Source organism: Netta rufina, assembly GCF_964035555.1.
Source record: "Netta rufina genome assembly, chromosome: 2".
In the NCBI taxonomy this organism is placed as follows: Eukaryota; Metazoa; Chordata; class Aves; order Anseriformes; family Anatidae; genus Netta; species Netta rufina.
In genome coordinates this window covers 109,096,413-109,123,800 of record NC_140124.1, presented here as the reverse complement: position 1 = coordinate 109,123,800, position 27,388 = coordinate 109,096,413, and the positions used below count along the sequence as shown (strand labels likewise).

General features: G+C 46.1%; 1 protein-coding gene across 1 annotated transcript; it reads left to right on the top strand.

Annotated features, from left to right (window-relative positions):
• Nucleotides 1-16,605: 16,605 nt before the first annotated feature.
• On the top strand, nucleotides 16,606-20,040 carry ADCYAP1 (adenylate cyclase activating polypeptide 1; the record flags this gene model as incomplete). Its single annotated transcript, XM_084281232.1, has 4 exons — nucleotides 16,606-16,706; nucleotides 18,427-18,561; nucleotides 18,871-18,966; nucleotides 19,854-20,040. The coding sequence occupies 4 exons, from the start codon at nucleotides 16,606-16,608 to the stop codon at nucleotides 20,038-20,040; spliced, it is 519 nt and encodes a 172-aa protein (XP_084137358.1).
• Nucleotides 20,041-27,388: the final 7,348 nt, after the last annotated feature.

Sequence of the window (27,388 nt, the reverse complement as noted above, 5' to 3'; positions counted from 1 at the left end):
ATATTTTTGGTTTGTGAGGAATGAGGAGTGAAACTTGAGGTGGTTGGGGACAGGAGAATTATCTAACCCAGAGACAGTGTTGATCACTTTAGGGAAGTACTGTGCAACAACACCAAGCTATGCTCCTTTCTGTGTCTACAAAAAACCTACACCCACTGCTGCACCTGATGTCTAAGGACTTTGCTGTATTATTTCTAGTCCAAGCACCTTGGCTGAAATTTAAAGATATAAAATATCAATAGAAAATCTAGCTTATTAATTCTTTTTTCTTTACAATATTTAAAAAGCCTTGAGCAGATTCCAGGTTGCCTAAGTGTGAGAACCAGGAGTTCTTCATTTGTAAAGCAAGTAGAGGAAAACATTGACAAGCTCAGTTCTCATGTTAAACAGAGAATTCTGTTTGCTTAGCTGTTTTCTTTTTCCCGCTCTCAATATCTTCTACATCTGTCAGTAATGAAATTAACTGCAAACGGAAATGATGTGTCTGATCTCTGAAGCACGGTATATAGAGAAAAAAAATCTTTTAAAGGAGAATCTACTGCACTGTCAACCCTTCCTCTCCCCCCATCATATTTAAGGACAGCTGATTTCAAGCTGCCTCAGTCTGTAGTCTCTAAACAATCATTTTTGTCAAGAGAACAGGAAAATGGTGACTGGTATAATGACATTCATTATTTTGGCTGTATTAAATATGATTTCTGCAAGCATTCTTATTCATCAGAAATTTGCAAATTGAGAGGAAGCACCAGATATTTACCAGCTTCATAAAAGTTATTTAATTTCCTCATTTCTCTCACTGCTGAGTCCAACCTTTTATTTTGCTTACCACCCACCACCAGTGCTCTAGGTACAGCTACCCACGAGAAAGGCCATTCAGCTCCCAAACCAGGTTTCATGTGTCAATTAACCATACTTTTTGTCTTGGCCAAAACACCATGCACTGCAAATCTGAAATGAATCATGAGGAGCTGGATAAAAGCAATTTGGAATAGGATTTGTTGTGTGGAGTTCATCCACCTGTACTTCCAAAGGGGCTTTTGGAATTTTCAAAAATGAATAATGGGGTTGTGGAATAATATCAAGCATTTATGACAGCATAAGTACAAATATTGCGAAGAAATTGTCGATGCTGTCATTCATTCATTCACAAATGTGTTTTCTTCCGAATTTTCCCATATGCAGCTGAATGTTCTCCCTAATTAATGAATTGCCCTCAGGTTACTCACCCAGACAGATCTAATCTGTCTCTGTCCAAAATGACTAAACTCTGTCCTGCATTAAAGATGTAAAAGGCCACAAATTACTTTCTTGGTCTTTCCAACTAGAAAATCACTGCTTACTGAATGGTGTTCTCTCCATGTGACATTCAGGGTGATTTCATCACCTCAGGGCTGAAGCTTTCAATACAAGTGAAGAAAAACCTCTACTGCTAAAAAGTTTCTCAGTTCAGATTAGAGTTCATGAGAAGAAACATTAACTTCAGGTTTAAGGTTATAAGAATGCCATGAATGCAATAAAATGTATAAGTATAGCGTTCTTTTATCTTTAATTCACTTTATAAATATTAACCAATCTTTCTTGAGAAAGATTTCCACGTAAAGTTATGTGATTAAGATGAAGGATCAACATATAATTGCAGAAAAGTATTTTTTCCAAACCTTATAATAAAAAAGCTGTGTTGAATTAGCATATAAAGTGAAATATGGACAAGTACATGTCATCTTTATTACTAGCTGACCTTCACTGCAGTTATAAGACTATGGATATACGCAAATTTCATGTCAATTTTACTGTTCTTTTCTTACATAACTTGATATGGTTTCCTCCTTAAGGCCTCCAGGGGGATTTACAAGCTTGTAGATAAAATAAATAAATAAATAAATCAACTTCTGCTCTGCTGCCTGGTATGAAATAGAGAGAACATCAACAATACTTGGTAGTCTGAGGAACTGGAAATGATAATGCTGAATGTGAATTCCCCACAGGAGTGCAAGCAGCAGGAATTCTTGTTTATTGAGGTTGAAAGGAAAAATGTCCATACAGTTTGATCTCTGTTTCCAGTGTGAATACTGCAAGTGAAGTAGCTAACACCACAATAATATTGCTGGTTAGCTGACAGGAACGAATTTGGCCAGAGACTTTGGACTTGTATTCCCCAGAAAATATTCCCTATAATCTCCTGCTGGAATCTGCCAGAACCTTATTAAATCCCTACACCTCTTTCTGTATTCATCATAACAAAGGAAGAGGGGAAAAAAAAAAAAAGAAAGAAAGAAAGAAAGAAAAAAAGAAACAACAAACAAGCATCAAGCAAGCAAACAAACAAAACCCCATATGTGTACTGCAAAGTCATGTGGTGAAAGAGACAGAACAGTAAAAGTGGAGATGTGGAGCTGATCTCCCACTTTGAGACCAATTTGCCTCTATTTTTCTTTCCCTGTACAGGGAAAGCAATCACTCTTGTTCCTACAGTTGCTCATTCATCTCTATCCTCTCTGTTCAGATTGTGAAGTCTTTGGACCGGAGCTGTTTCAAGCAGGTGCATACAGTGCCTAGTATAATACACTGCCCGTACTAGCCAGTACATTATGGTTTGATCCTAATGTGAATAAAAATCTGAGGGGAACATTGAGAAACTCTCTGTCAGTGTGATATTCTAATATTGGAAGAACATTTGCTGTTCTTTGTTAATTTTAGAGTGAAGTAAGTTAGAAATATGAATGAAACAAACACATCACCTAACTATTTAGAATGCATAAAAGCTGTTGTTGGTTTCAGAAGCTTACTTTTAAAGCATCCTTTGATCAAGTCATACATGCAAGACAAAACCAGAACTTCTTCTTAAAAATAGAACAGAAAAGAATGAGTTCTGGTGAGCGGTACTTCAAGAATAAGTGTGGTTTTTGCATTCAAAATAACTGCAAAGATTGCCCGTTTGGGAGAAACAAAGGTAATACTGCAGTGATTTTCTGATTTCTGAACCACTTTGCTACTTTTTATTTTTATTTTTATTTTTTATTTTTTTGTAAAAGGTACCTTGAAAATCATGAAATTCATAGCTGGCAGGCTGGTAGCTTTGTTTTCTTACCCAGCTTGATTGGAAATTCTTTACTGTTGTTATGGTATGCCATACTGTATACTGGCTACCACTGTATATTTCTGCTTTTCTAATTATGTTTGGATTTCAGATAAATAGCACCAGTGTAAAGAATTTTGGACCTCAAGCAGTCACCCACATTTAGGACAGTGCAATCAACCTCCTGGGAAGATAATACAGGAAAGCTTGATTGCTGGTGCCAATAGGTTTTCTTTTCCAGGTCACTGCACAGGGTGAAGCCTAGAAGGTGGATGTTTTCCATTTTGTTTCTTTTTCTAGTCATTAAAGAGGCCAGCTTAGTCATGTCCTTATTTTAGACTTTTCCACATGATCCAGAGTTAATGTTCCTCAGATGCAGTAAGTTCCATATGGTCCTTCATAATCTTCAATGTTTAGTATGTTGCAGTCATGGTGTGGTTCTTCAGGGATTGTATTGCAGTGAGATGAAGTATTTTTGCTTCTTCTTTGGACAAAGCATTTTAATCCTTAAAAAAAAAAGAAAAAAGTGATGTTGAATTTTGTATTTTGCATTTTGAGATTTTTTAGATAACTATTTCTTAAGAAAGGATGTTCTCCAGTGACTGCTTTTGAGTGTAGGGGATCACTTTTGGGATCTGTTATCACATACCATTGCAAAGTAATCGTTATTGACAGGTGTCGGGGTCAACTGTCAACCTGAGCTCCAAAGTCTTCACAGGATGAATTGGTTCTGAACATCTGATATTTCATTTTTACTATCTGTCCAAGCAGGTTGGTTATCTCTGATTGACAAGGTACTGACGCAAGCTGTAGATCGCCCTCTTGTTAGAGATTAAAAACTCTTTGCAAAGCATCAGCTGACCCAAGTTTTATCACTTGCATGATTATTTCTGGAAGCAGGATATTTTGGTGCAGGATGACTAATTTTTAGCTACTAGCATCTTTGATGCTTCCTATTGAATGACCATAAAAAGCTTTTTAAACACAAAATAAGTTGGTGGTTGGTACTATTCCAAACCAGTGGGTTCTTCTTACTGTAATACTAGTTTCTTTTAGTACAAAAACAGTAGCACACAATTCCTTCTCAGCAGCACCAGCACTAACATCTTCTAGATTTTTCATTCTTAACTGCATGCTGCAGTGGCCAGAGCTGTAAGCAATCTCCAAAATATGTAAGTCTGGTAATTTATAAACTAATTGGCTATTTTGACTTGCAAATTCCTATGCTGAAATTGCTCTATATGAAGCACAAGCTTTACAGTAATGAGATGATCAGAATGAGAGCCAAGGGAGAAGTTTCAGGAGACAGAGCTCTGAGTGCCCACTCCTTCTAAGAAAAATGACTTACCTAATTGCTGAGAGATGAAAAAGGTGAACGTGGTGCCACGTCCATATGTTCTGCCAGAGACAGCAATGGCAGCAATGTACTTGAAGTATATGATATGGGCATGCTTCTCTCTGTGTGGCAACTTGCCTCTTAATATCATCAAAAGCAGAGGAAAATCTGTGTTAGGAAAATCAACTTTCTGCATCCTGTCAGCCAGTGCCAGGATGCTGATACTTGTGGATGAAGGGTAAAAGAGAAGGAGAAGTAAATATAGGAGAGAGTAGTGATCATTTGGTGATGTGACCTGGGCCATGGCCACCATGTGCTAATGGGACTTGTCCTCCTCGTGATGCCTCTGGTAAATTTTCCCTACAGCAATTTTATATTAGCACTGAGGCAGAGGCCTATGTATTTGAATATCCAATTTGCAAAGACTGTGTTTACAAATTGCCTTGAAATTGTTACGGGAATTAATCTCACCACATGTTTCCTTACTCATGCAGTTACAGAATATATTTCTCTGAAGCTGAGGATAGACTAAGTCTGGAAAAGTATAAATAAATAAATAAATAAATAATATAAAATGAAGAAGTGTTTTCCAGAGTATGAAGACTCGAGTACTTTTAAAGGAAACTGCCGTCAATGTTTGCTTTTGTGTTGACAGAATCCTTTTAAAAGGTTTTGTGGTGCGAAAAGCTCCTTTTAGTGGGTTTTCGTAATGCACCGGGAGAGAACAAGGAAATGTTTTTCTCACCGTGGCCAGCCGTGGAGCTCGCCTGGAACATCGCGTACCCAACCCGGGAGGTGATTTTCCCTGCGTCTCACAGGCAGAGCCAGCAGGGTGGGCTCCCTTGTGTGCTCCCCTCGCCTTGGAGACTCAATGGCCGCTTCTTCCAAGTGCTCTTCGGGATGACTCAGGCACTTTAATGTGCTTGAAGGGGATACTGAAGGCGAGGGCTCGCACCCCCCCTTGAAGTGACAGATTGATGTCCCCATGGTTTGCTGGAGGCAAAATGGTTTTATTCGGAGTGTGCCCACGGAGCAGGAGGGGGGTTGGCATCCCAGCTGTAATCTAGCTGCCACAAGGTGGCACGAAGGCTTTGCTCTGTGAAATGCATGCCATCGAGTGGCAGCTGGCTGGCTGCTCCCTCCCTCTGCTGGGCTCCCCCAGCCTGCAGAGCTGTTTGGGGGGACCCTGAGGGTTGCTGTGTGCAAAAGGCAGCGCTGCTACATCCTTGTGGCTGCTGTTTCTCAGTCTGGTTAGATTAGGACCAGCCTGAGCGTATGCCTACTCTTGCATCAGTCCTCCCTTCCCATTTAGATGGGCCCCGGGAGGCCTGCCCCTTTCTGTCCTGTAGGGTCAGTGGTGCCTGAAGAGCAGCTTTGCAAACACAGTACAGCACCCAGGCTAAGGCAGACAGAGCCCCAGCACATGCTGGTGTGAGCCCACGGAGCTCACCTGCCTGCAACAGGTCTTAGGCAGCAGGGTGTAAGAGCCTAGATGAGCGGCAGGTATTCCACTGCAGCTATTCTAATCTCTCTGCTCTCAACCTCATCTACGACAGATATAACAGCCGGAAAAATGAGGAAAAGCACTGACACAGGAGGCTGCAGCTCTCTTCTGCACTGAGACCTAAGTGAGGCTATGGTGGGAGACACTCGACATCTTCTGTCGCAAATAAGTCCCTCCTTGGGGTGTTTGTCATACCTCTGTCATACGTGATGACTGTGACATTCAGCAGGTTATGGCCAGCTGAGGGTGGACAGGACAGGATGGGATAGGATGGATGGATGCATCTTGTTCTGCTGCAGCGTTTGCTGAGGTGAAACTGAGTCATGAGGATGTGGTAGAGAGAGGGGGAAGCTGGGGCTGGATTATTAAAGAGTGCATCTCGGGGCTTGTTTGAAATGCGTTTTTATGAACTTTGCTTTTCTTTCTGCAATACTGCTTCTGTCAGAGCCAGAGCTTTCCCTATATCATACTTCTCAGTGCATAGTTTGGACGATGTTTAGAAGTCTCCGTCAGAGGTGTAGCTTCTGTTGGCCCCCTTGCAAGAATAGTTCTTACCCTGAGAAAATCTTCCTTCCACCCCTGCCTTGACATTTCACATAGAAGACCCTCTGAGGGTGTAAGATAATATGAAATAAACAGTTCCTACACCTGGTGCTGTGCCGGGTCCATTAACAGCCAAGCCCTGAGGACGTCAGGCATTCAATACTCCAATTGTTTTATTTAATATTAAAAACCTGGGGGTTTCTACTCAGGACTCCAGGCCACGCAGGGATGTTAGCAACATGTAACAGCTCACTGGGAGCTTCAGGGATGCAGTGTTCAGCAAGTACAAGGCAGTGGCTGTGAGTTAAAGCAATCGTAAGTGCCTTGCTCACAGGTCTCAGTGGAATTAGAGAGCTATACCTGACTGCACTTCGCTCCTTTCATAAAAACTTCACAAAAGAGAAACCCACAACCCCCTCACCCTTTTTCCATTTCTTACTAGTTAAAAAAAATATATTTTAAAAAATTGAGTTTAATATCCCCGTGACCTTTCAGTTTTATATTGCCTAACTGGAGCAGAGAAGCTATTTTCTTCTCCATGATGAGCTTCCCTTTCACTGCAGGCTCATTTAGGCTTAGGACTAATGTAGCACAGCACAGAATACCACAAGGATTTGAGGTTTTGCAGTGCTGTTCCCTGCTAACCGTTCCTAAATTTTATAACCACGAATCATACATTCTGGGATGCTTTGCCTCACATCCTTTGGTATTTACAGAAATAGGGAGGCATGATCCTGAGACAATATTTACTATAGGTTTAACTTAAACCAAATGCAGGCTCTGAAGACAGGAGGCATTGCTGGGCATTTCTCTTCACATTCTAATAGCAAGTTTATGCTTTTAGTATATGGATCCATGCTTGGGAACTTTTGTCATCTTTCTAATGCAATTCAGTGACCATGCTGACATTACCTGGTGCCATTTTCCAGAACAGCAGCACACACAATTGTTCATTAAGAAAAATATGAGGAAAACTCATGATTCAGCTCTCCCTACTGCCTCTTCTTCCCTCAGGAAAATCAAGGAAGGACATCGACTATATTGAGTGTAATGACTAATAGTACTGTTCACCAATCAACACTGGAAGATGGTGAAAGATTTCTTCTGAAGGACAGCCTTTGCTCAGTTTCTAAGTCTCCTTTGATTACCTTGTTCTCTGAGGATGAGTAATGTGGTTTTAATTATTTTTAGTTTAGTTCAGGGTTATTAATCATCTTCAAGCTATCAACAACTACAGAAATTCACTGGTGTTTCATGTCATTCAGTGTAGATTTTCTTTCCTGGATACATAGTTTTCTTTGTCATTCAAAATAATGCTGATTTCTACCTAACCTGGTGAAGGCCACCACTCAGTGGTGTCTATCTTGGGAGGTGGGACTTTCTTGAACTAAAATCACCCCTACAGAGGCGGAACACTGTACTTCCCTGAATCTATGACAGAATCCATCAGTGGATCAGCTTTACAGATTAATGGCATTGAGTGTTTGAAAGTAAGGGGGTGGTGTAACTCTTGAGTGGCAAAGCCACACTGCTGGGAAAAAAAAATATATAAAAAATTGGAGTCTGATCATCTGACCTCACTGAAGTCACTAGGAGTTTTGCCTTTGACGTCAGTGAGGTCAGGTATTTATCTTAGAGCTGTTCTGTTTTTTAGCTATGTGCTCCCAAGGAAGTCACGGAACTTTCTGTATATCATGCAGTGCTGAGTAAAATAAATAGATCATATTTATAAATACATGTTTTATAAGAGCATTGTGAGACTAGCAGTAATGTTTTTGGATTAAAGTTATAAGATAATTATACAATATTTTATAATGATAAAGAATCCATAGAAAAAGTACAAATATGTCATCAGCTGATCATATGCAGATTATCTTTCATGCTAACACTGTGATGTGGGGATTTTAACATAATTTTCTCAGAACTGAACAAATATTTGCCCCTTTCATAAATAGAACTTTAAAACCTTATTTCTGTATTTACCTTGTAGTTCAAGCTCTGGGATAATTACATAAAAATATTCTGCGTTAGGACAAAGCAATCCCTAGCTCAGAACAGAACTGGGAGAACTGATCTGAAGAGATAAGTTCAGCAGATACATTCAAAACAGAGAAACAGAGTTACTTTCTGTAGAAGATAGGTTTGGGCAGATCATATTCTTGACAACAGATTTCATTTGACTGTGATGAAAAGATGTTTTCCTCCCCAGAGAAGTACATGAAATACATAAAGGTACATCCCTTTGGAGTCCTTATTAACAACAATGCAAAATTGAAAGAATTGAATTGAAGATTATTTTTATAATTTGTTGCTCATACATCCTGTCTTTTGTGTTTCAGAGAAAATTTTTGTCACCCCCAGATTTCATTTATCCAGTGATAAAACATTAATTTCAGACTGTTAAAAGACCGATGAAACCAACGTATACATTTTACAGCAATCTCAAGAGCTACTGAGACAGAAGAAAGCTGTTTTCATTGTAGAGTGAAATATGTCAGAGAATCACCCCAAATTACATGCAATTAACTCCTTTTTCTAAAAGCCCTTAGGATCCAAATGCAGAGTCAATAGTGTATTTGCAAATAAGAAGGCCCCAGGAAAAGGAATTACACTACAGTGTGAAAAATCATGTTAAAGTTTCAGGATTGTAAACATCTCCACAGAATAATGTAGTTTATTATTTTAGGCACAGTGGTTATTGTTGACAAATACAGTTTCCTCTGGAGATTTGAGGATCGAAAGAGAAAGTTCAGTCCTGCAATGTCCTAGCAACCTCTGGTTGTCTTGAGCTCTCTAAACTGCTATGAAATTCAAACAGGACCAAAGGCAACATTATTTACATAATGAGCTCAATAGACATATGCCTGGAGTTCAGAAATCACATAGGAGTTTCTGCAGACAACCCTCATTCCTAATGAGAAAGGTCAATAAATCTCATCCAGTTCTGTCTGAAGTCAGTGATATCCTTTCCTGTGGCATTACAAGGGTCAGAGACTGATTTTTGGCATTACAAGAGGCCATTACAAACATCTCATCTGACCTTTCCATAAAGCAGGCCAAGGAATTTTGCTCAATAGCTCAAGATCTTTCAGAAAGACAGCAAGCCTGACTTTAAAGATTTTCAAGTAATGGAGATTGTAATCCAATTTTGTTTAAGTGATTAATTGCCTCAGCTGTTACAGAAATGCATTTTATTAGAGGATAGAGATGGATTGGGCCATAAAGACACACAAAAGAAATTCTTTTTGCTTTCTTTATATATAAAAAATAAGAATTGACCATTTCTCTTGAAGTTAAGTAGGCTCCAGTATTTTACTGCAGTTAAATGAATAAAAAATAAATTAAAATATAGTTTCAGTCTTTGGTCCCTAAACATCCCCCCGAGGGTTGTGTGTGCAGCTGGATGTTCATTTCTTGAAGTTTGATTATGGTGTGTTTTGGGGCAGGAAACACAGAAACTGGTGTTTGAAGGCAACTGGGTTCTATAATAGCCCCTGATCTCTGGAGAGATGGAGAAGTGGCCATGGGTGGGAGGGAGGATGAAGGGCTGCTGGAGGGATCCAGCCCACAGCCTCACTGGGGACAGCTCCATGTAGATGTTCCCATGTTTCCAGTGAGCCCAGTTGCAACAGCAGCCAAAGCATGTGTTGGCTGCCGGTCCTGGTGTCTGTCTGTCCTTTCTGGCACGGTGGGGCGCACAAACTGCCTAGAAAGGTCATATTCCCAACCAAATGTCTTTCCTTTTTTTCCTTAATGAGACAGCCTTTGCAATTCTGTCATCACAACGTGCTGCTCTGACTGATATTTACTGGGCTCTGCATGACCCGTTCCTGCCATCTTCAGCACAGTTAATTGGAATTATTGAGCGGAGCCCGGCTCCAGCAGGCTGGGGCCCACCCCTGTTGGGACAGTCCTCACCTGCCCACCTCGGGCTGCCTCTTCACAGCCTTGCTGCTAGCAGGCAGGATGAAGCCGCCCTGTCAGAAGCCGGGGGCCGTCCGACAGTTTTCCAGCACAAGCATCACCGAATTGGTGTTTTGTAACAGGCCACACACTGTTTGGTAATAAGAAAATATGGACGGTTCTATTTATTCTCTCTGGCTCCTGCGACGATAAGAAATGTTCTAATTCATTATTAATTTGTTCCAACTATTTCTGGTAATTCTAACCTATGAATAACTTTAGCTATGCCATTAGCAATACCTCAAAACTACAGATGGGTTTTAGTTTCTGGATGCTGACATGAGGCAGTCCCACTGTTTCTGAAGGTGTACCCAAAACTCCGTCACATTTGGGTACATAACCGGTACTTGCCGTTCACGCTGGGTTACAGCTCCAGCAAAAGCAACCTGGAGCACAGAGAAAATGTGGCTGTTGTTTGTCTGGTATAAATTATTGTAGCTCAGCAGCAGTCAGTGAAAGTTTGCACATTCAATCTGTTCAAGGATTCACTCTCCCCTGAACATTAGACCAAATAGGGAGGAAGGAATAGGCCCGGGTCTGCTGCCATTGCTGAGGGCTTTTATTCTACCCCATGGACTAGCAAGACCTTCAGTGACATTGTGTAGGTTGCTGGCTCACAGAGTAGGCCCTTGGAATATTAAATCTTCAAAAGGTGACTTTTTGTTGTTGACTTTCGTACTTTATTTCTCCACTGTTGAAACGTAAATGACTGATCAAAGAACAATTGTCAGAAAGAGGCAAGGAAAACAATACTTTTATTCCCTCGTAGAATATGAATTTACACAGGTGAAAGATGGGAGATTATAAATATACCTATTAGCCATCACACGCATAACATGGTGGCACCTCCTTGTGGAGCCAAGTCCGCTGTTAGGTCTTTTGTTAATGCAGAAAGTGCTTTTCTTGCCTTTGTGTTTTGCTAGGAATGACTCTTCCTTCACATCAGTGTTGTCGCAGTCATCTGGCTGGGTTTGCTGCAAAGGGGAGGAGGACGCCCATCATGTAAGGTCAAGCACTGAACTCCTGTGTGGGCAGTCTAGCAAGGCACTGACAGCCCACTGCCTTTGTCTCTCACCATGAGCTCTACACAGGGACAAGAGTGGGATGACTGCGCTCGCCGTACTCCCACGCTGCTGTCCTGAGAAATACTGTTGTGGCTCATCACTTCAGAAAAGAAAAGAAAAGAAAAACAAAAACCAGCCCTTTTTCTCAGAATATACTTAAGAATGGGTTTCAACTGTTTGCTTGGAAATGGAGGTAAGGTGATAAAAGTCAACAAGGAATTATCAGAAAAATCCTCCCAAACAATTTGCTGTGGGATGCTGGCAGCTAACCCTTGATGGTCACCCGTGAAGAGCCTGTCAAGGGACTCCATCAGCAAGTGAGCCCTCTCAGTCCAGCCAATGCATTTCCCTTCCCTCCTGGGATTTTAGGCTGCTTTTATGCTTCAGGCCCTTTGTTGTATGTGTCTCTGGAGTGGCAGTCCCAGTTCTGTTCCTGGTTATTGCTCTCCTTTTTTTCTGTGGTTTGTACCTCCTTCCCAAAATGTCCCCAAGTGAATAAACTTTCAGGGTAACAGCTTTACTCTTTGAGTCTGTGGCAGATGTGGGGAAGTACACTGGTGTTTGTGCTCTTCTCAGTGCTCTTACTTGCAGAAGAAAGCACAAGAGGGGACAGCTTAACCAAAGGAAACCATCTTTGTAAATGAAGCATTTCTCTGTCTCTGAGCCTATTGCAATCTAACCTCGAAAAGGAAACTGAGGTTTTCCTGCCTCCACCGCAGGTACCAGGTCTCAGCTGGAAGTGCTGAGATATCCAGCAAGCCCTACCTTCCCATGCTGGAGCTTTCATAAGTGCCTTCCCAGGCACCAGCTCATGGGGAGGAGGAGGCTGGAGGCCTGTGACAAGATGAAGGCTAGCGTTACAATTGTGAAGCTGATGCAATATGAACAGAGTTCATCAGCAGACTGGTTTGGAACGGATTGCCCAAACCACCTCCGTAGTATAAGAGGCCATGAGAAAGATAGTGATGAGAAACTCAGAAACCCATAGAGGTGTGTGTGTGTGTGAGAGGGAGGCAGCTGGGTTGGTAGGGTTGTTTGCTTTTGAGAAAGAACAATTCATTCCTTTCTATATTGGCAGAAAAATGCATAACCTTTCATGATAAAATTACATATTCCAGGTCCATCAGTCTTCCAAATTCCTTTTAAAACACACAGCTAAGGCGGGATGCACAGAAGAAAAACGTCGACAGAGTGGCTGCACTTCCAACAAGTGTGTGTGAGCTATCATCCGGCTTTATGGACCAATAAAGTTCCCGACAGTTTGATGGATTGCTCTTAGTGTTTCTTTATAGAAATCTGCATAAATATATATATATAAAAAAAAAGGAGGCGGGGGGGGGGGGGGGGGGGGGGGGGGGGGAGGAGGGGGGGAGTGGGGGACTCTGAAGAGTGGATAAGATACCCATCATGGTGCATGATGAAATATGTTTCTTTGAATTATACATTTGGCAATAGGCTTTAGAGCAGTCAGTCCCAGTCAGGCTTAACAAGGCTCAGGGGTTGTAAGCTCCACTAGAAATATCTATAGAATTGTAATGCTCTAGTTAATAGAATAGATATTTAAAATAGCATAGTCAGGTAAATTAAAAGGTCTAATTTAAGCTGATAGCAGAAAGATGAAGGAAATTCTGCTGGTGAAAACCTACTTTCCTTCAGATGCTGCCTTAGGAATTTGCCTTAGAGGCAAGCATTACAAATGCCAAATCCCTCTCAGCCCTGAAATTACACAGTTATCTAGAAATTTGCTTCTACGTGGAGGCCAGATTTAAACCTTTCTTTATTCAGCCTAAGCTGTGTTCATGTTGTCTGCATATTCACGTTGCGTGCACACACCCATGAAGTACACCGAGATGTGATGAGACTTTTATTGGCATGAATCACTTGTGAGTTACTCACTCGCCCTAAATGAGTGTCTAGAAGCCGTATTTTTGCGAACTGTCCTGGCATCACTCTTGCGTGCACAGTAACACCAGGGACGGCACCGGGCCGCTCCGGAGCTTCAGGACCCTTGAAGTGGTAACGCTGCGATGCCGATGCCCGGGATTTCGGGCATCCTGGCACTTTCTGGAAGGAACCGGGGGAGCAGGGGGGAGGGAGGAGAGGGAATGAGGCAGTGTAAATCAAAAGTGGCAAAAAAAGTAAAGTGAAAACAGCCACAGCCTTAAAATGTATTCTCCGCGATTCTCATCTCTTTGGAAAGAGAGAGCCTTTCCTATTCTTTACGCAGAGCCTGCAAAGACAAGATATCCACCTAACCCCAGCCACGCTTGTTTCCATAAAAAACTTTTTTTAATATTTTTTTTAATTATTTTTTTTAACACCACTGTCGCAGAATCAGTTCAGAAAGGCACAAAAGCAACAAACCAAACATAACCCCCCACCCCCCCACCCCCAAACCCATCTCCGGCAACGAGCGAGGTTCCCCCAACATCCCCTCCCGGGCAATCCCCTTTCACAGCCGGGACCGGGGGCTTCGGTGGCGGCTGGGGGGCTCCCCCGAGCCTTCCCCAGCCCCCGGAGCGGGGACCCCCGGTCCCACCGACGGCGGCGGCGGCAGGCGCGGAGCTGCCCGCGCGGTGGCGCCGTGCGCCCACGGACGATGCGCGTTGGCGCAGCGCCCGCAGCTCCCCGGCTCCGCGCCCCGCGGAGCGGCCGCCGGCGGGGAAGCCCCCGGTGACCCCCACCTGGAGCCGTGGGGCCGCCCCCCCTCTCCTCTCCTCCTCTCCCGGTGTCATTTCTTTCTTGCTCGCCCCCCTGGGGTCCCCCGCCGTCTCCAGCCCGCCCGGTGGCGAAGTGCGGCCCCCGTCCCCCCGCCCCGACACCGCGTCCCTGGCCCTTTTGGAAGGGGATAATTCATTCACGCTAAATTTCCTTCTTCTCCGGAAAAATGTTGCGGCTGTAAATGAGCATAATAGGGACGTAATTGTACGGCGTGCCTTTTGTTGTTGTTTTTTCTTTTCTTTCTCTCTCTCTCTCTCTTTTTTTTTTTTTGAGAAATCGATTTGGGCTCAAATAACTCGGCTAAGCACGTTACACCGAAACCATTCAACTAGGAAACAGGAGAAGTAAATTATTGCTGCTTCCTGAACTCTCTGCTTATGATCCCAATAATTAAAATGTGCAGTAATGGCTCCTGCAGCCAGCTTCTGCTTCTCGGGGCAGTTCTCGGAAATGAAGGGCCCGCTTTGGGCTCAGGGGAAGCTGAGCGCTGCTGCTGCGGGGCCAGGAGCCCCCCGGGGTCCTTGCCCAGCGCTCACCTCCCGCATCCCTGCTCGGGGGGGAAATAACCCCGGCGGCGGGGAACTCCCCGGGGAAGGGATTTCCCTCCCGCAAGTCAACTTTCTTGGCTTTTTTTTTTTTTTTTTTTTTTTATTTCACCCCATCCTTTTGTTTCTTTTCTTTTATTTCACCCCCTCTTTTTTTTCCCCTTAATCTTCTCCCCTCCCGCACTGCCCCTGCACAAGGATGGGAAGGGAGGGTCCCGAGCTCCCCCACGCGTGGAGCCCCCCACGGTAGCAGCACACGCGGGCACGGCACCGCTGGTCGCCCCCGAGGAGGGAGCCTTGTGTAATGACAACAACACTCCCAATAGCCCTCCAAAAAAAAAAAAATACGAAGGGAAAAAAAATTAAAAAGACCCTCTCTATCCCCAAATCCGCGTGGAAGTGGGGGTCCCGCGTGGGGGTGAGGAGGCCCTGCAGAGAGGGGACCCCCCCATCCCACACCGCCCTCCTCCGCCCCTCGTCCCCTTCCCGCAGCAGGTACAGCTCGGCCCGGGCGAGCACCCTCGTAAGGCTTTGCGGGATGGGGTGGGTTTTCTGGGTGTTATTTTCTTCTTGTTATTGTTATTTATTTATTTAACCCTTATTTTTTTATTTTTTTTTTTTTGGGAAGCGTGAGTTGGTGTTTATGAGAAGCTTTATGACTCCTGATAAGCTCATCTTTGAGGACGACACAGAACTGTGTTCCTTGAGGAATTGGGGTGGTGACGTCTTTTCTGATACCCGATTATTACGTGACCGGGGGAAAAAAAAAAAAAAAAAAAAAAAAAAAAAGGCATTTGATTCATGAATAAAAATCCGGACACCACCACGGGGGCAACAAACAATATTGCCCGTCCTCTAAGGTAACGAGCAGGCAAATGTTTACGAAGAGGGCTCTTGCCGAAGCGGGGTGTTTGCAAAGATTTTGTTGCTAATTGCGTATCAGACGGAAGGCTGCGGAAGGCTGGTCAAGTTTGGAGCCACCGAGCAGGAAGAGAAGAAGAGGAGAAGGCTGAGAAGGCGCTCAGTGAGGGGAGAGAGCTGGGGAAGACAACAGCTCACGCAGCCAGCCCGCGGCTCCCCGCCTCCGCTCCCTCCCGGGCTCGCTCGCTCTCTTCCCCCTTCCCCTGCGCTCCCTTCTCCGGCGACACCTCGCTCCATCCATCCCTCCTCTCCCTTCCCTCGCAGACTCCACTCCAGATCCGTGCTGCTACCTGCAAACTTTTTTTTTGAATATATATTTTTTTCCTTTTCGCTTTTTTTTTTTTCTTTTTTTTTTTTTTTTCTTCTTCTTTTTGGAGCAGATCCCCCTAAAATCAGCACACAACTCACTGCTGCTTTGGCGGCGTCTTCACCCCGCGGGTCCTTCGCCCATCGGAGAGGCGATGCCACGAGCGTTTTAACTCCTTTCGGCCGCAACTTGGGAGACAGCACTATTTTTTTTTTCCCCCTATTTTGGGTTTTTCTTTTTTTTTTTTTCTTTTTCTATATATTTTTTTCTTAAAGACCTGCCCTTTTAGTTTCGCAGCCAAACGCTCTTAGTGCCGGGTGTTTAGAGTTTGATGGTAAGGACACGAGGCGGCTCGCCGGGCCTCCCCGCCGCGGTCCCGGGGCGGGCGGGCGGGCGGGCACCGACGGGGCGGGCGGCGGCGGCACCGCTCCGAGCCGCTCCCCGCTCCGCGCCGCTCCGCTGCCGAGCATCCTTCCCCCGCGGGCTCGGCCAGGGCTTGGTGGGTCGCGGGCGATTTTTTATTTTTATATTTTTATATATATATTTTTTATTTTTTTTTATATATATATTTTTATGATTTTTTTTTTTGACAGCGGTTTTCCTTTCCCTCCCGCACAGAGTGGCAATGTGTAGCAAAGCGATCCTAGCACTCCTGGTCTATGGCATAATAATGCATTGCAGCGTCTACTGCTCACCTGCGGCTGGACTTCAGTACCCGGCGCTCAGGTGGGTCCGGCCCCCACCCCGGGGCTCTCTGCTCTTGCTAAGGGAAGGGGGACGAATTAAGAGGGGAGGGGGGGGGAGACAGACAGCAAAAGAAACCCCCTCCTCTTCTCCTGCACGCCCACCCCCTCCGTCCTGGGAGAGGAGACCCTGGTAGGGCTGTAAGCGCCGGGGGGGACAAGTTGGGCGGATGCTGTGCTGATGGGACAGGCAGCGGGTTGCCCCCCGGCTGCAGCACTAACTTCTCCGGGGAGCCTCTTGTCCCCAGGGACCGGGAGAGGAGGGGGTGGGGAGTTGCCTCCCCCAGTACCCTGGCAGTTTTGGTTGTCTGCAGCCGGCCGGGGGAGCGGCGAGCATCCCTGCCCTGCCGGGGGTTGGGGGCGGCAGGGTGCGCCGTCGCCTGCCGGCGTGCGAGAGCTGCTGTGGCTCGTGTGGTGCCAGCGGAGTTTGCAGGGTTTCGGTCCTTTCCCCTATTTACCTGTCTTTGTGCCACCTCCCTCCTCGTGGGGGAAGGCGGCTGCCGAGGTGTCGCGGTTTCCTCTCCTTATCCATCTACTCGGCATCGCGGGCCGGTGCCTGTGCCACCCCTCTCGGCTTGTGCCGGGGGTGCTCGGACCCCCCCGGAGGCATTTGGGGCAGCAGCGGGGTCCCCCCGTGGGATGCGTGCCGGCCCCGGGACGACTCCCAGCAGCTCGGTCCCACCCTGCTCAGGGGGCTCGGGGGGGAGCTGTGGGCTCGCTCCTGCCGTCCTGTCCCCTCCCAACCCCCCCGAGCTCCGTTTTGCTCCGGGGGGGGGGCCCTGCGGGGCACCCCCGCCTCGCTGCTCGGCTGTGCGCAAGGCTGGCCCGGGAGGGTGCCCTTTACGGGGTGTCCTTTGGGGGGCTCCGAGGTGTCCTGGCAGGAGCCGGGAGCCCGTCGGGGCTGGCCCAGAGCAGCCCCTTCCCCTCCCCGGGCAGAAGGGCGGCAGGGCAGTGGGCTCGGTGGCCTGCGGGGCCATTAGCCGGCGGCAAGCTGGCTCCCCTCCATTCAAGCGCCTGAATTAGCAGGAGCGAAACACTTTAGCGGCATCTATTATTAATACCTCCGCTAAAGCTCGCAGACAAAAATAGCTGCCTGTATCGTACGATGACCTACATCGTACTGCAGAGAGAGAGGCGGGGAGGGCTTAGGGGGGTGGGGAGGCTGAAGGGGGGGTTGGGGTGGGGGGGGACACCGAACCGGAGGGACCTCAAAGGGCAGAGCCACCACTCAACGAAAAGCAGCAGCGGGCGCAAGCCCCACCCCAGCCCGCGGGCGCTACGGGGAGGAGCGGGGCGCAGCTCCTGTGGGGCTGCCGCTGACCTCCCGGTCCCCGTCGGGGATGCTTCAGGCTCTCGGCCAGCCCCTGGCACACGGCCGGGTGTGTGTGTGTGTGTGTGTGTGTGCGGGTGTGCGTGTGCGGGTGTGTGTGCGGGTGGGTGTGCGGGTGCTGCCCGTGCGTGCGTGCGCTCCGCTCGGGAGGCACCAGGCTCCCAGCTCCCGGCAGAGGGGAGGCTGCTCCTCGGGCCTGGGGAGGGGGGGGAAAAGGGGATGCTGGAGGATTTTCCCCGAGCTCGGCGTGCTCCGTCCCTCGTGGTCCTGCCCCGCAGAGGCTGGACGGGGATGGGGCGGGGGGACCGGGTGGGCTCCGCCGGGGAAGGCACGAAGGGAGCTGACTCCTTCTCCCTGCTGCTCTCGTTGCCAGGCTGGAGGATGAAGTCTACGACGAGGACGGGAACACTCTGCAGGACTTCGCCTACGACCACGAGCCCCTGGGGATAGCGAGTCCGTCCTCCGTGCTGGGCGAGGTGTACACCTTGTACTACCCACCGGAAAAAAGGTGACCGCAGCTCGCGGGGTGGCAGGCGACAATTTCGAGCCGGGTTTGTCCGAGCCGACTGGAGGACAAAAAAAAATACCCACCAAGCCTCCAGCAATTAGAGAAAAAAAAAAAAATAAACCCAAACCCAAACGATCACCTGCCGGGGTCCCGGCGGCCAGAAGAAATGGGGGCGCAGCCTTACCTCCTGGAGGGCTGCGGGTGGGGAAGGGGGGTCCCGGGGGGCTCGGGGAGAAGCCGCCCCCCGCTGCCGGCGGGGAAGGCCGGGGGTGTCGCCGCTCACCCGGGGGCTCTTCCCTCCGGCCCCAGGCACGCCGATGGGATCTTCAACAAAGCCTACAGGAAACTCCTGGGCCAGTTGTCCGCCAGGAAATATCTGCACTCTCTGATGGCCAAGCGGGTCGGGTAAGGCTTTCCGCTCGCTCTTTTCCCCGCGGTGGGCGTTGGTGGGCGCTGGAGGGAACAAAGCGCATCGGGCCGCCGCTGGGGATGCCTTGCGCCGGCGGCAGGGCTGGGCTGGGGGGGACGTGGGGGGATGTGGGGGTGTACAGGGGGCACCCCGAGCCTCAGTCCTCGGCCACGGCTGCCGGGGAGCTCCCGGAGCAGCGGAAACCCGGCTCCAGCGCCGGCGTGACGGGAGGTTTCCTCGGTGTAACACACCCGTGCGCGCATATGTGCATTTAGATCCGTCTTCCTTTCCCCCAGTTACCATTATTTTATTTGGGTTTCACGCCGAGAAGTTGGGCATCCCCCTTCTTATCCCCCCCCCTCCATCCCCGGTCCCCCGTGGGAAGCGGTGTCCCCAGGGGGGGACGCGGCGGGGCGAACCCCCGGGGCGCTCCGTGGCGGCGGCGGCTGGTGGGGCAGGGCCGGCGAGATGCCCCCCGCGGGAGGTGACATTTCCTCGGCTGGATGAATAATGCATGGCCGGGGCTGTTGCCTTTGTCTGCCCGCGGAGCCGCCGCGCTGCGCCCCCGGGAGAGGCGGCTCGGGGCCGGGGGGCGCGGAGGGGCGCGGAGCGGGGCGGAGCTGGGCTGGTGGTGGAGCTGGGCTGATGGAGATGTGCTGGTGGAGATGTGCTGGTGATGATGCTGTGCTGGTGATGATGCTGTGCTGGTGATGCTATGCTGGTGGTAGAGCTGTGCTGGTGATGGAGTTGTGCTGGTGATGCTGTGCTGGTGATGCTATGCCGGTGATGGAGCTGTGCTGGTGATGCTGTGCTGGTGATGGAGCTGTGCTGGTTGGTGGTGATGATGCTGTGCTGATGGAGCTGTGCTTCTCGGTGCTTGCAGCGGTGCCAGCAGCGGCCTGGGGGACGAGGCGGAACCGCTCACCAAGCGGCACATAGACGGCATCTTCACGGACAGCTACAGCCGCTACCGGAAACAAATGGCTGTCAAGAAATACTTAGCGGCCGTCCTGGGGAAAAGGTATAAACAAAGAGTTAAAAACAAAGGACGCCGAGTAGCGTATTTGTAGCGATGAGTAACCAGCCCCTCCCGTGTATACAAAGTCCTGAGAGAGAGAGAGAGAGAGAGAGAGAAAGAGAGAGAGAGAGAGAGAGAGAGAGAGAGAGAAACCCACCACCAACAAAAAAAATCTAAACAAAAACAAAAGTCATTTCCAAACTGACTGAACAATCACCGCTCCTGTGTTATCTAAACATGTATTTATGTATGAAGTAAAGCCATTAAATGAATATTTTGATAATAATATTGTTTTTCTTTTGTACAAAAGCACTAGAGAAACGCACAGATCTACTTTGTGGACCAATCCTTAAGTTATATATAATATATAAATATATATATATAAATACTACTACGAATACTAAAGAACAATTCTTCATATAAAGCCTGCACAAGAACAAGAATTCGCCTGAGCTGTTTATGTTTTTATATAAAATAAATAGAAAAAAAAGACAATCATTGTTTTGAATATTACTCCTATTTTTGTAACGGAAATTAAAAGGATAGTATTTTTATCCACGACAGGGTCGAAACATTAATTTTCACCATTTGCTACTGTACATAGAGAAGGATGCCCTGCTCCCAGGGGATTTTGAGGAAAATGATTTGGGAGAATTGCTGAAGCAGATTCTTCCCCCGGTGAGTCTCAAGGCAGGCTCCTTTGCCACTAGCTCTCTGAAGGGGCAGCGTCCCCTTTGCTCTAGATTTCGATTTTTTAGTTTTATTCTTCCTGCTTTCTTTGATTCCAGTCGTATCTCTATTAGTGTCTCCTCAAACAATGAGCTTAGAGGACAATTCCCACTCGAAAACAACAGCTCGATCCAAATTGTGCACATCTCTGTTGCCTATTGGAGGGAGAACAGTAAAAAAAGAAAAAAAAAAAAAAAAGAAAACCAAAACCAAAATTCAAGACCAAAAAAAAAACAAAAAACAAAAAACTAAAACCCCAACGACCCCCGAAGCAAGGATAGCGAGCACCCAGCCCCGCGCAGTGCTCTTGTGGCCGGCCGGGCAGGGCTGCGGGGCAGAGCGGAGCCAGGACCCTTTGGGGGACCAGCGGGGACGTGAGCGGGGGTGGCCCCAAGGGGCCGGGGGGCCAGAGGCGATCCCCCCTCCGATCCGCTACCCAACTGCCTCGGGCAGCTCGGTACTGGACCTGGATGCAAAGTACAGTGTGTTACTCTCCAGTGCTGTCCATGCTTCTCATCGTGTGTAAATGAGCAGGGTTCTCGCCTTTGCATTTTTTCGGTCGGAGTTGCTCTTTTCTTTGACTGTTATTATTATTATTATTATTATTATTATTATTATTATTATTATTATTATTATTATTATTATTATTGTTATTTTTCTTATAGACCCTCCCGCCTCTCATCCTCTCTTCGCACTTTTCCAAGCACCGTTTAACCCACCCGAGTCACCTTTTTTTTTAAGTTATTTTTTGGGGTTATGTTCTTTTTTGGGAAAAAAAAAAAAAAAAAAAAAAGATTGTGAACGCTCTCTCACTCCTTTGTTCTGTTTTATGCAAGCTCTTATTGTAAAAGTTTAGGAACCCCTGTTGTAGCTACCACTAAAGAATTATGCACTACTACTAAAGTTTTTGTTCCTTGTTTATTGAGTTTGGAGGTAAAATGTATTTTTCTACATTCTGGCTTATTGCTTAGTAAAATTTATTTCATAAAACGAACTTTTGTCATACAACAATGTGTAGTGTTCACCTGTGGTCCGGTTTCTAACGAGATAAACCATTTTCACCTCATCTCTCTATGTACGGACTCCTATCTTACCTTGCACCCGGGGGACCGTCGGCAGCGGCGATCCCGGCCGAGGGGGCTCGCCCCCTCCCTGCCCGAAGGCAGGTGGCGGAGGAGGACACGTAGGTATCGCTTCCTTCCTTCCAGCTCACCACACAAACCTTACAGGAGTCTTTCCAAAGCCACCAAAAAAAAAAAAAAAAAAGAAAAAAAAGAAAGAAAAAAAAAGAACAAACAAACCAGCCCCGAATTCGAGCCGTCGATTGCTTGCGAAAAAAACATCCCTCATCCTCCCCCACCCAAAAAAAAAAAAAAAAAAAAAAAAAGGAAAAAAAAAAAAAGCCTCGGGCAAAACCTCCCCCGGGGACAGCCCCGGCCCTGGGCAGAGCTCCGGGGGGGTCCGGGTGTTGCCGCCCGGGCTGCCCGCCCCGTCTGGGTTCCTGGGGCCGGGGGCCGCGGGGCGCAGTTTGCAGCTTTGGTGCCTTCTCTTCACCTTGTAAATCGCCACGAGTTGACGGATGGCTATCTAGTGGCCCTACGATGCTGCAACACATCGGCTTGCGTTTTTAGTCGTACTTCTGTCTTCTGTTCTGTGGCAATGGGCAGAGTTTGCTGTGTTTGTGTCGGCTGTGGTATAATGACCTAGGGCTCTCTTGACGTTTTCTTTCTGACCTTAGCCGTTCGAGTTCAGTGGCTAGCTGCAAGCATCATGAAGTGACCGCCTAGGTTATCCTCTGTGTACTTTTTAGAAACGCCAACAGCCTTACCAAAACTTGAGCAGATTTGAGATACAGTGCTAGTTTAGGTAGATGTTAGTCTTGGAGAACTTATTTTGTGTGCGAATGAATATAAAAAGAACTGCAGCAAAGTATTATTACACACATGATATCTATAACTAGGACTTTGATAACTGTTATACAAAGTGTGTAAAGTTTGTATTAATAAATTTTTGTAAACAATGCAATTTCGTCTAATGTTTGGGGGAGAGGAACCTAGTAGCTAACAGTGAAAGCTGCATCGGATTAAAAATAATAATAATAATTAATTCATTTTTAATATTTAATCAGTGCTTCTAACTTTTCGTGCCTGGCATACCTTTTTATTCAGCCTCCACATGCTGTCACCAAATAACCCCTAACGCCTTTACTGGTGCTAATTCTTCTGCTCGAGTCCATTAAGAGGAACTGCCGAAGCAAGTCTAGCTCCACACACACACCGCACCGAAACCCCAGCTTTCCAAAATAGGCAGCCCGGTGCCCCTCTCTCTGCCAGTTCCCGTGGTTAGAAGCCATTCTTTTCCAGAGGCGTTGGTCTGTTTGAGGAGCTCGTCACCTAATCCGCTTTTAATGAGCTGTGTGTGTGCTGACACCCTCCCGGCACCTCCCGGCTCGGGAGGTGCTGGCGACTCGCTTTGGCTCAAGGTTGTGCTGGGCTGTCCTAAAAAATGTGCCTGCGACACATCACGACTTGCTTAGGGCTTAAGGAGTGGTAGGCGGCCGTGACGAAAAAGCACAGGCAGGGCGGTTTGTCGGCACAAAGCGGAGGACAGGATATCCGACCTTTAATCTTCAATTCCTTTTATCAATAGCTGCTCGTGTTTATTATTTTTATTGTAGCTCAGGGACTATGTTCAGCTACGTTGGAAGGTAACAGCAATTTAGCTTAAACTAAACTCTATTTCCTTCTAAGCTCATACAATTAAAAACTAAAGCACAGGAATTAAATGACAATTTCCTAGCAAATTATTTTTTAAAAAACTTTAAGTCCAGGATTTGAAACAGACTGGTCATATCCTCTCCACCACGTGTTCGCCTTATAGGCTAATTTCCACAACAGCATTTTTCTGACTACCAGGAAGACACTGAGAGAACTTAAAACACCACTGGTATCAGTGCTGTGTGTGCAGAATTAGTGCAAAGCCAGATAAAAGTTCTGATTCAGGGCAGATTTGCTCAAAGAAGAATGCAAAGAGATGCTCACTGGGGGGAGGGCGAGAGGACAGGGATTTCTCAAACAGAGACTGTAAGAAAATCAAGTCACTGCTTCCCAAGGGCAACACAGAGTGACAAACTGCTGTTAGGTTTATTCAGTAATTATGCAGTGCTCATACATATAATCCCATTACATTTCCTGCCCACCTAGAATGTGCTTAAGAGATCCATGCTGAAGACCTGCTTGGTATTGGCAGTTTGAGCTTGGTCCACCTGAAAAAATGTGGTTTTCAAGTCCTGACACTGGTTGAAGATGTGCAGAGGGGGTGCAGAGTTCTGCTGTAAATGGCAGAGATGTTCCTAGACTGAAGCTACTGAAATCACTCTTTACTGAATCAAATATGATTTCAGGAAGAAGCTCAGCTCTGTTCCCAGTGACTGAACCTGCTACCTGAAATGATACACTTGGAAAATATTTTGCAATACTGAGTCATATAGCGTGAGTTTAGTGGGAATGCCTGGTGTTTTGTGTGCTGCTATATGGTTCACTCCAGCAATGGAGAAAAAGTCGTCTGAGGAAACAAGAATGACTGGACAACACATTATTTTGGAACCCTATGTTGTAAAAACCTCCCAAAATTCAGAGTGACAAAGTCTTGTTAGTAAAGGAGGCTGAGCAGAGCAGGACATGCAATCCAGACCCCACGCTTCAGAAAGGTGTTGCAATGCCACATCTCTCACATAGTTAAACTGGGCATCAAAGCCAGAAAGCCTCAAAGAATGTATTTCTGTAGAGCCTTGGTGTAAATCTGGACGTGACCAATGCCTTTGTGTCACAAGATGTGCTTGCAGAGGTGCTGATCTTCTCTCCATGTTCCTGTCAAGACGTTTTCAGCCTTCTTCAGAAACTGAAGTTCATCCATTGGCTGTATATGCTTTCACCTAGAGTTAAGGAAAATATAAAATCAGCAGGAAGTTTGATCTTTCAGCAGCTTGCTCCTTGATACTTTTGCAACTTAATTTCCAGTTCTAGGCTACATCATTTAGTCTTTCTTCAGGCAAAACCTGCAAGGAAAGCACGTTCCTGAAAATTTTAAGGACTTCATTCTTAGCTTCTCGAAGTGCATATCCTTTTAACGACACTCATAGATTTTTTAAGACCCGAGGGGACTCTTACAATCATCTACTCTATCTTAGATAATACAGGGCATAGGATTTCATGGAGTCCTTCATTTGGCATTTAATTTCTGAGTGAGCTATTCTCTATGACAGCAGTATTGATTACAAGACTTGCAGGAATGGCATATTTGCTGCATAAGTTGTTTCAAATGGTGCAGTTTAGCACTCTGTGCCCTGTTTCAGTTTGTCTCATTTTAAAGTCCAGGATATTCGCAGCCTGCTGAAGAATCTCTAATGCCTGGAGATTTTCCTCTCCATGTAGGCAGTCTCAGGGAGAGATTTACTCTCCTCTGTGCCCTACCTTTGAGGTAGAAAGGTTGATCTTTAAGTGCTCACAGTAAGGGAGATTTTCATTACTTTTGAACCACTTGTATTTGTGAATTTCTGTAGTAAGGTTTTGAGAAAAGGTTAAAGTATCTGGCAATTTTGCCACTTCCTCGAGGAAGTGGCAAAAAGAGAAAACTTTTCTCTTCTTCCTGTGGTGTTGCTGGTTGCTAGCAAGTGTCACATCTGCTCTCTTGGCTTTTGTGTCATGATGGGGCATCGAAATCCTTTCCCACGTCTTGCTTCTTTTCTGGATCATTACTTCACATGCCTAGAGGCCCTGGCCCTATCTCACTTCTGGAGACATCCATTTCTTCCTGCGTAACCACCAAGTTTTGTCATCTCCATTGTCACCTTGCACCCATTCTTGTCACTTTCAGAAAGAGCAGCCCCATTCCAGCAATGCCATTTCTTTATTGTGATATATGGGCCAAATCCAACACCATTACAGATCTGTGTAATCATGTCAGAGAAGGATTTGTTTCTGCTGGAGCACAAATCCTGTGACAGAGCAGATCACACAGTGACTCGTGGCAAGCTGCTGGCCAAATCTCCTTAGCTGTGTTTGGGCTCCTAGAGGCAATCCCATCTTGGCATAGCCAAGGTCCATGATTCTAAACCTGTGTGGGACAACTTTAACAAGTGCTTCTTACTAAAACTGAGTGCGGTTCAGTTACTTACTTGGAATACTTGGAGAAGATGAGAGAGAAATGAGGCATTGGAGGTAAAGTATTTGAACTGCTAAAGCAGAATAAGTGTACAATCTATGCATCTTTTGCATCTTTTGCAGTAAATAGTTAACTGGCTTTTGAGAAGGTTTTTCTGAGCCAAAAAATGGGATTTATTTTTGAACAAAGTTATTTAAGAACCAGAAATATGCCAGTTTACAAGCAGTGGAAACAAGCATCCTATGTTTGCCATTTATACAAGAGTGTTTGTTTTACAACTTCAATAATGATAAAAGAGTCCAAGATAGATAGTTGCATTGATCTCTGAAACAGCATAGTTCCTTTATGTGGTTCACAGAAAGTAGACCTCTTTCTCTTGAGGCTTTGAGATGAGTTTCAGCTGTTTTTCTTCAAAGAGAACCTTGTGGAGATTTATGGCATTATGAATTAGAGAAGTTGGACAGAAAAAGGGCAGTCACTTCTGGTTCCTCCGTGGTGTCATCCAGCATTGTAATAGCAGGATATGAGTTGCATAGGTATAATTGGATGGGACAAGTTCTGTCACGAATATAGACCTACCAGATGACATCGTCAGTGTAGAGATGTGAACTGGAAAAAGGAGAGGGAGGTAGGGAATGAACAGTTCTACTAGAAAGGGAATTTCGATTGCCATGTTCAACAGATCTCTCAAAGCAGACTGGAGCAAGTTGGAGCCTGTTTTCCCCATTTGCTGGACCGGCCACTTGGGAGCTCAGGGCCCACTAATTTCACCTGGGTGTTAAAGGGTAGAGAAATTTTAATAAAAATTCTGTATTTTTTCCTCTCGGCTACACATTTCTGTAAGTCTTGGGCTTTGTCCTCTGTTTCTTTGTTCATATTGGAAAGGCTGGTCAGCCTTGTATCCTGTCTAGTTTTGCAGGGTTAATATGCTCTCCTGGCAGTGTATATCCAATGTGGTCTGCGTATTTACAGGTGGAGAGGGCAGACTGAGGAAATAGTTGCCCAGGCTAAAGGGTTTACCATTCAAGATTTGACAACAGATCTAAATTTGTATTCATTTTGGACAGATTAGATCAGACCCAGCCTATGGCTGATCTCTGTTTTGACATTTATCTTCATGGTGAGAAGAATGGTTACTTTTGAGTGGTGCAGTTATGAATAAATGACTGTCTTTCCCTCAGGAGTGAAGATTAGTGTCACAAGAAATCAGCCATCATGTATGTTATATGCCGAATGTGTGCTCCCTCAGCTCCCACTGCCTGGATGGGATTGAAACTTCACTGACAGTTTGAGAGGATGAAGAGTGCTTGGGTGGTGTGGGAATCAGGCTGTTCTGAAAATGGTTAAACTCCTAATCAGTTGTGAGCTGTTATGTCACCAGCAAAATAACAATATATGTAAATTAATTCATAAAAATAGCACAAGGAAATATTTCTCTCCCTTGCTATGCATACACATGCATATGTGTATGTATATACACATATTTCTAAATGAGACAAAAATGATAG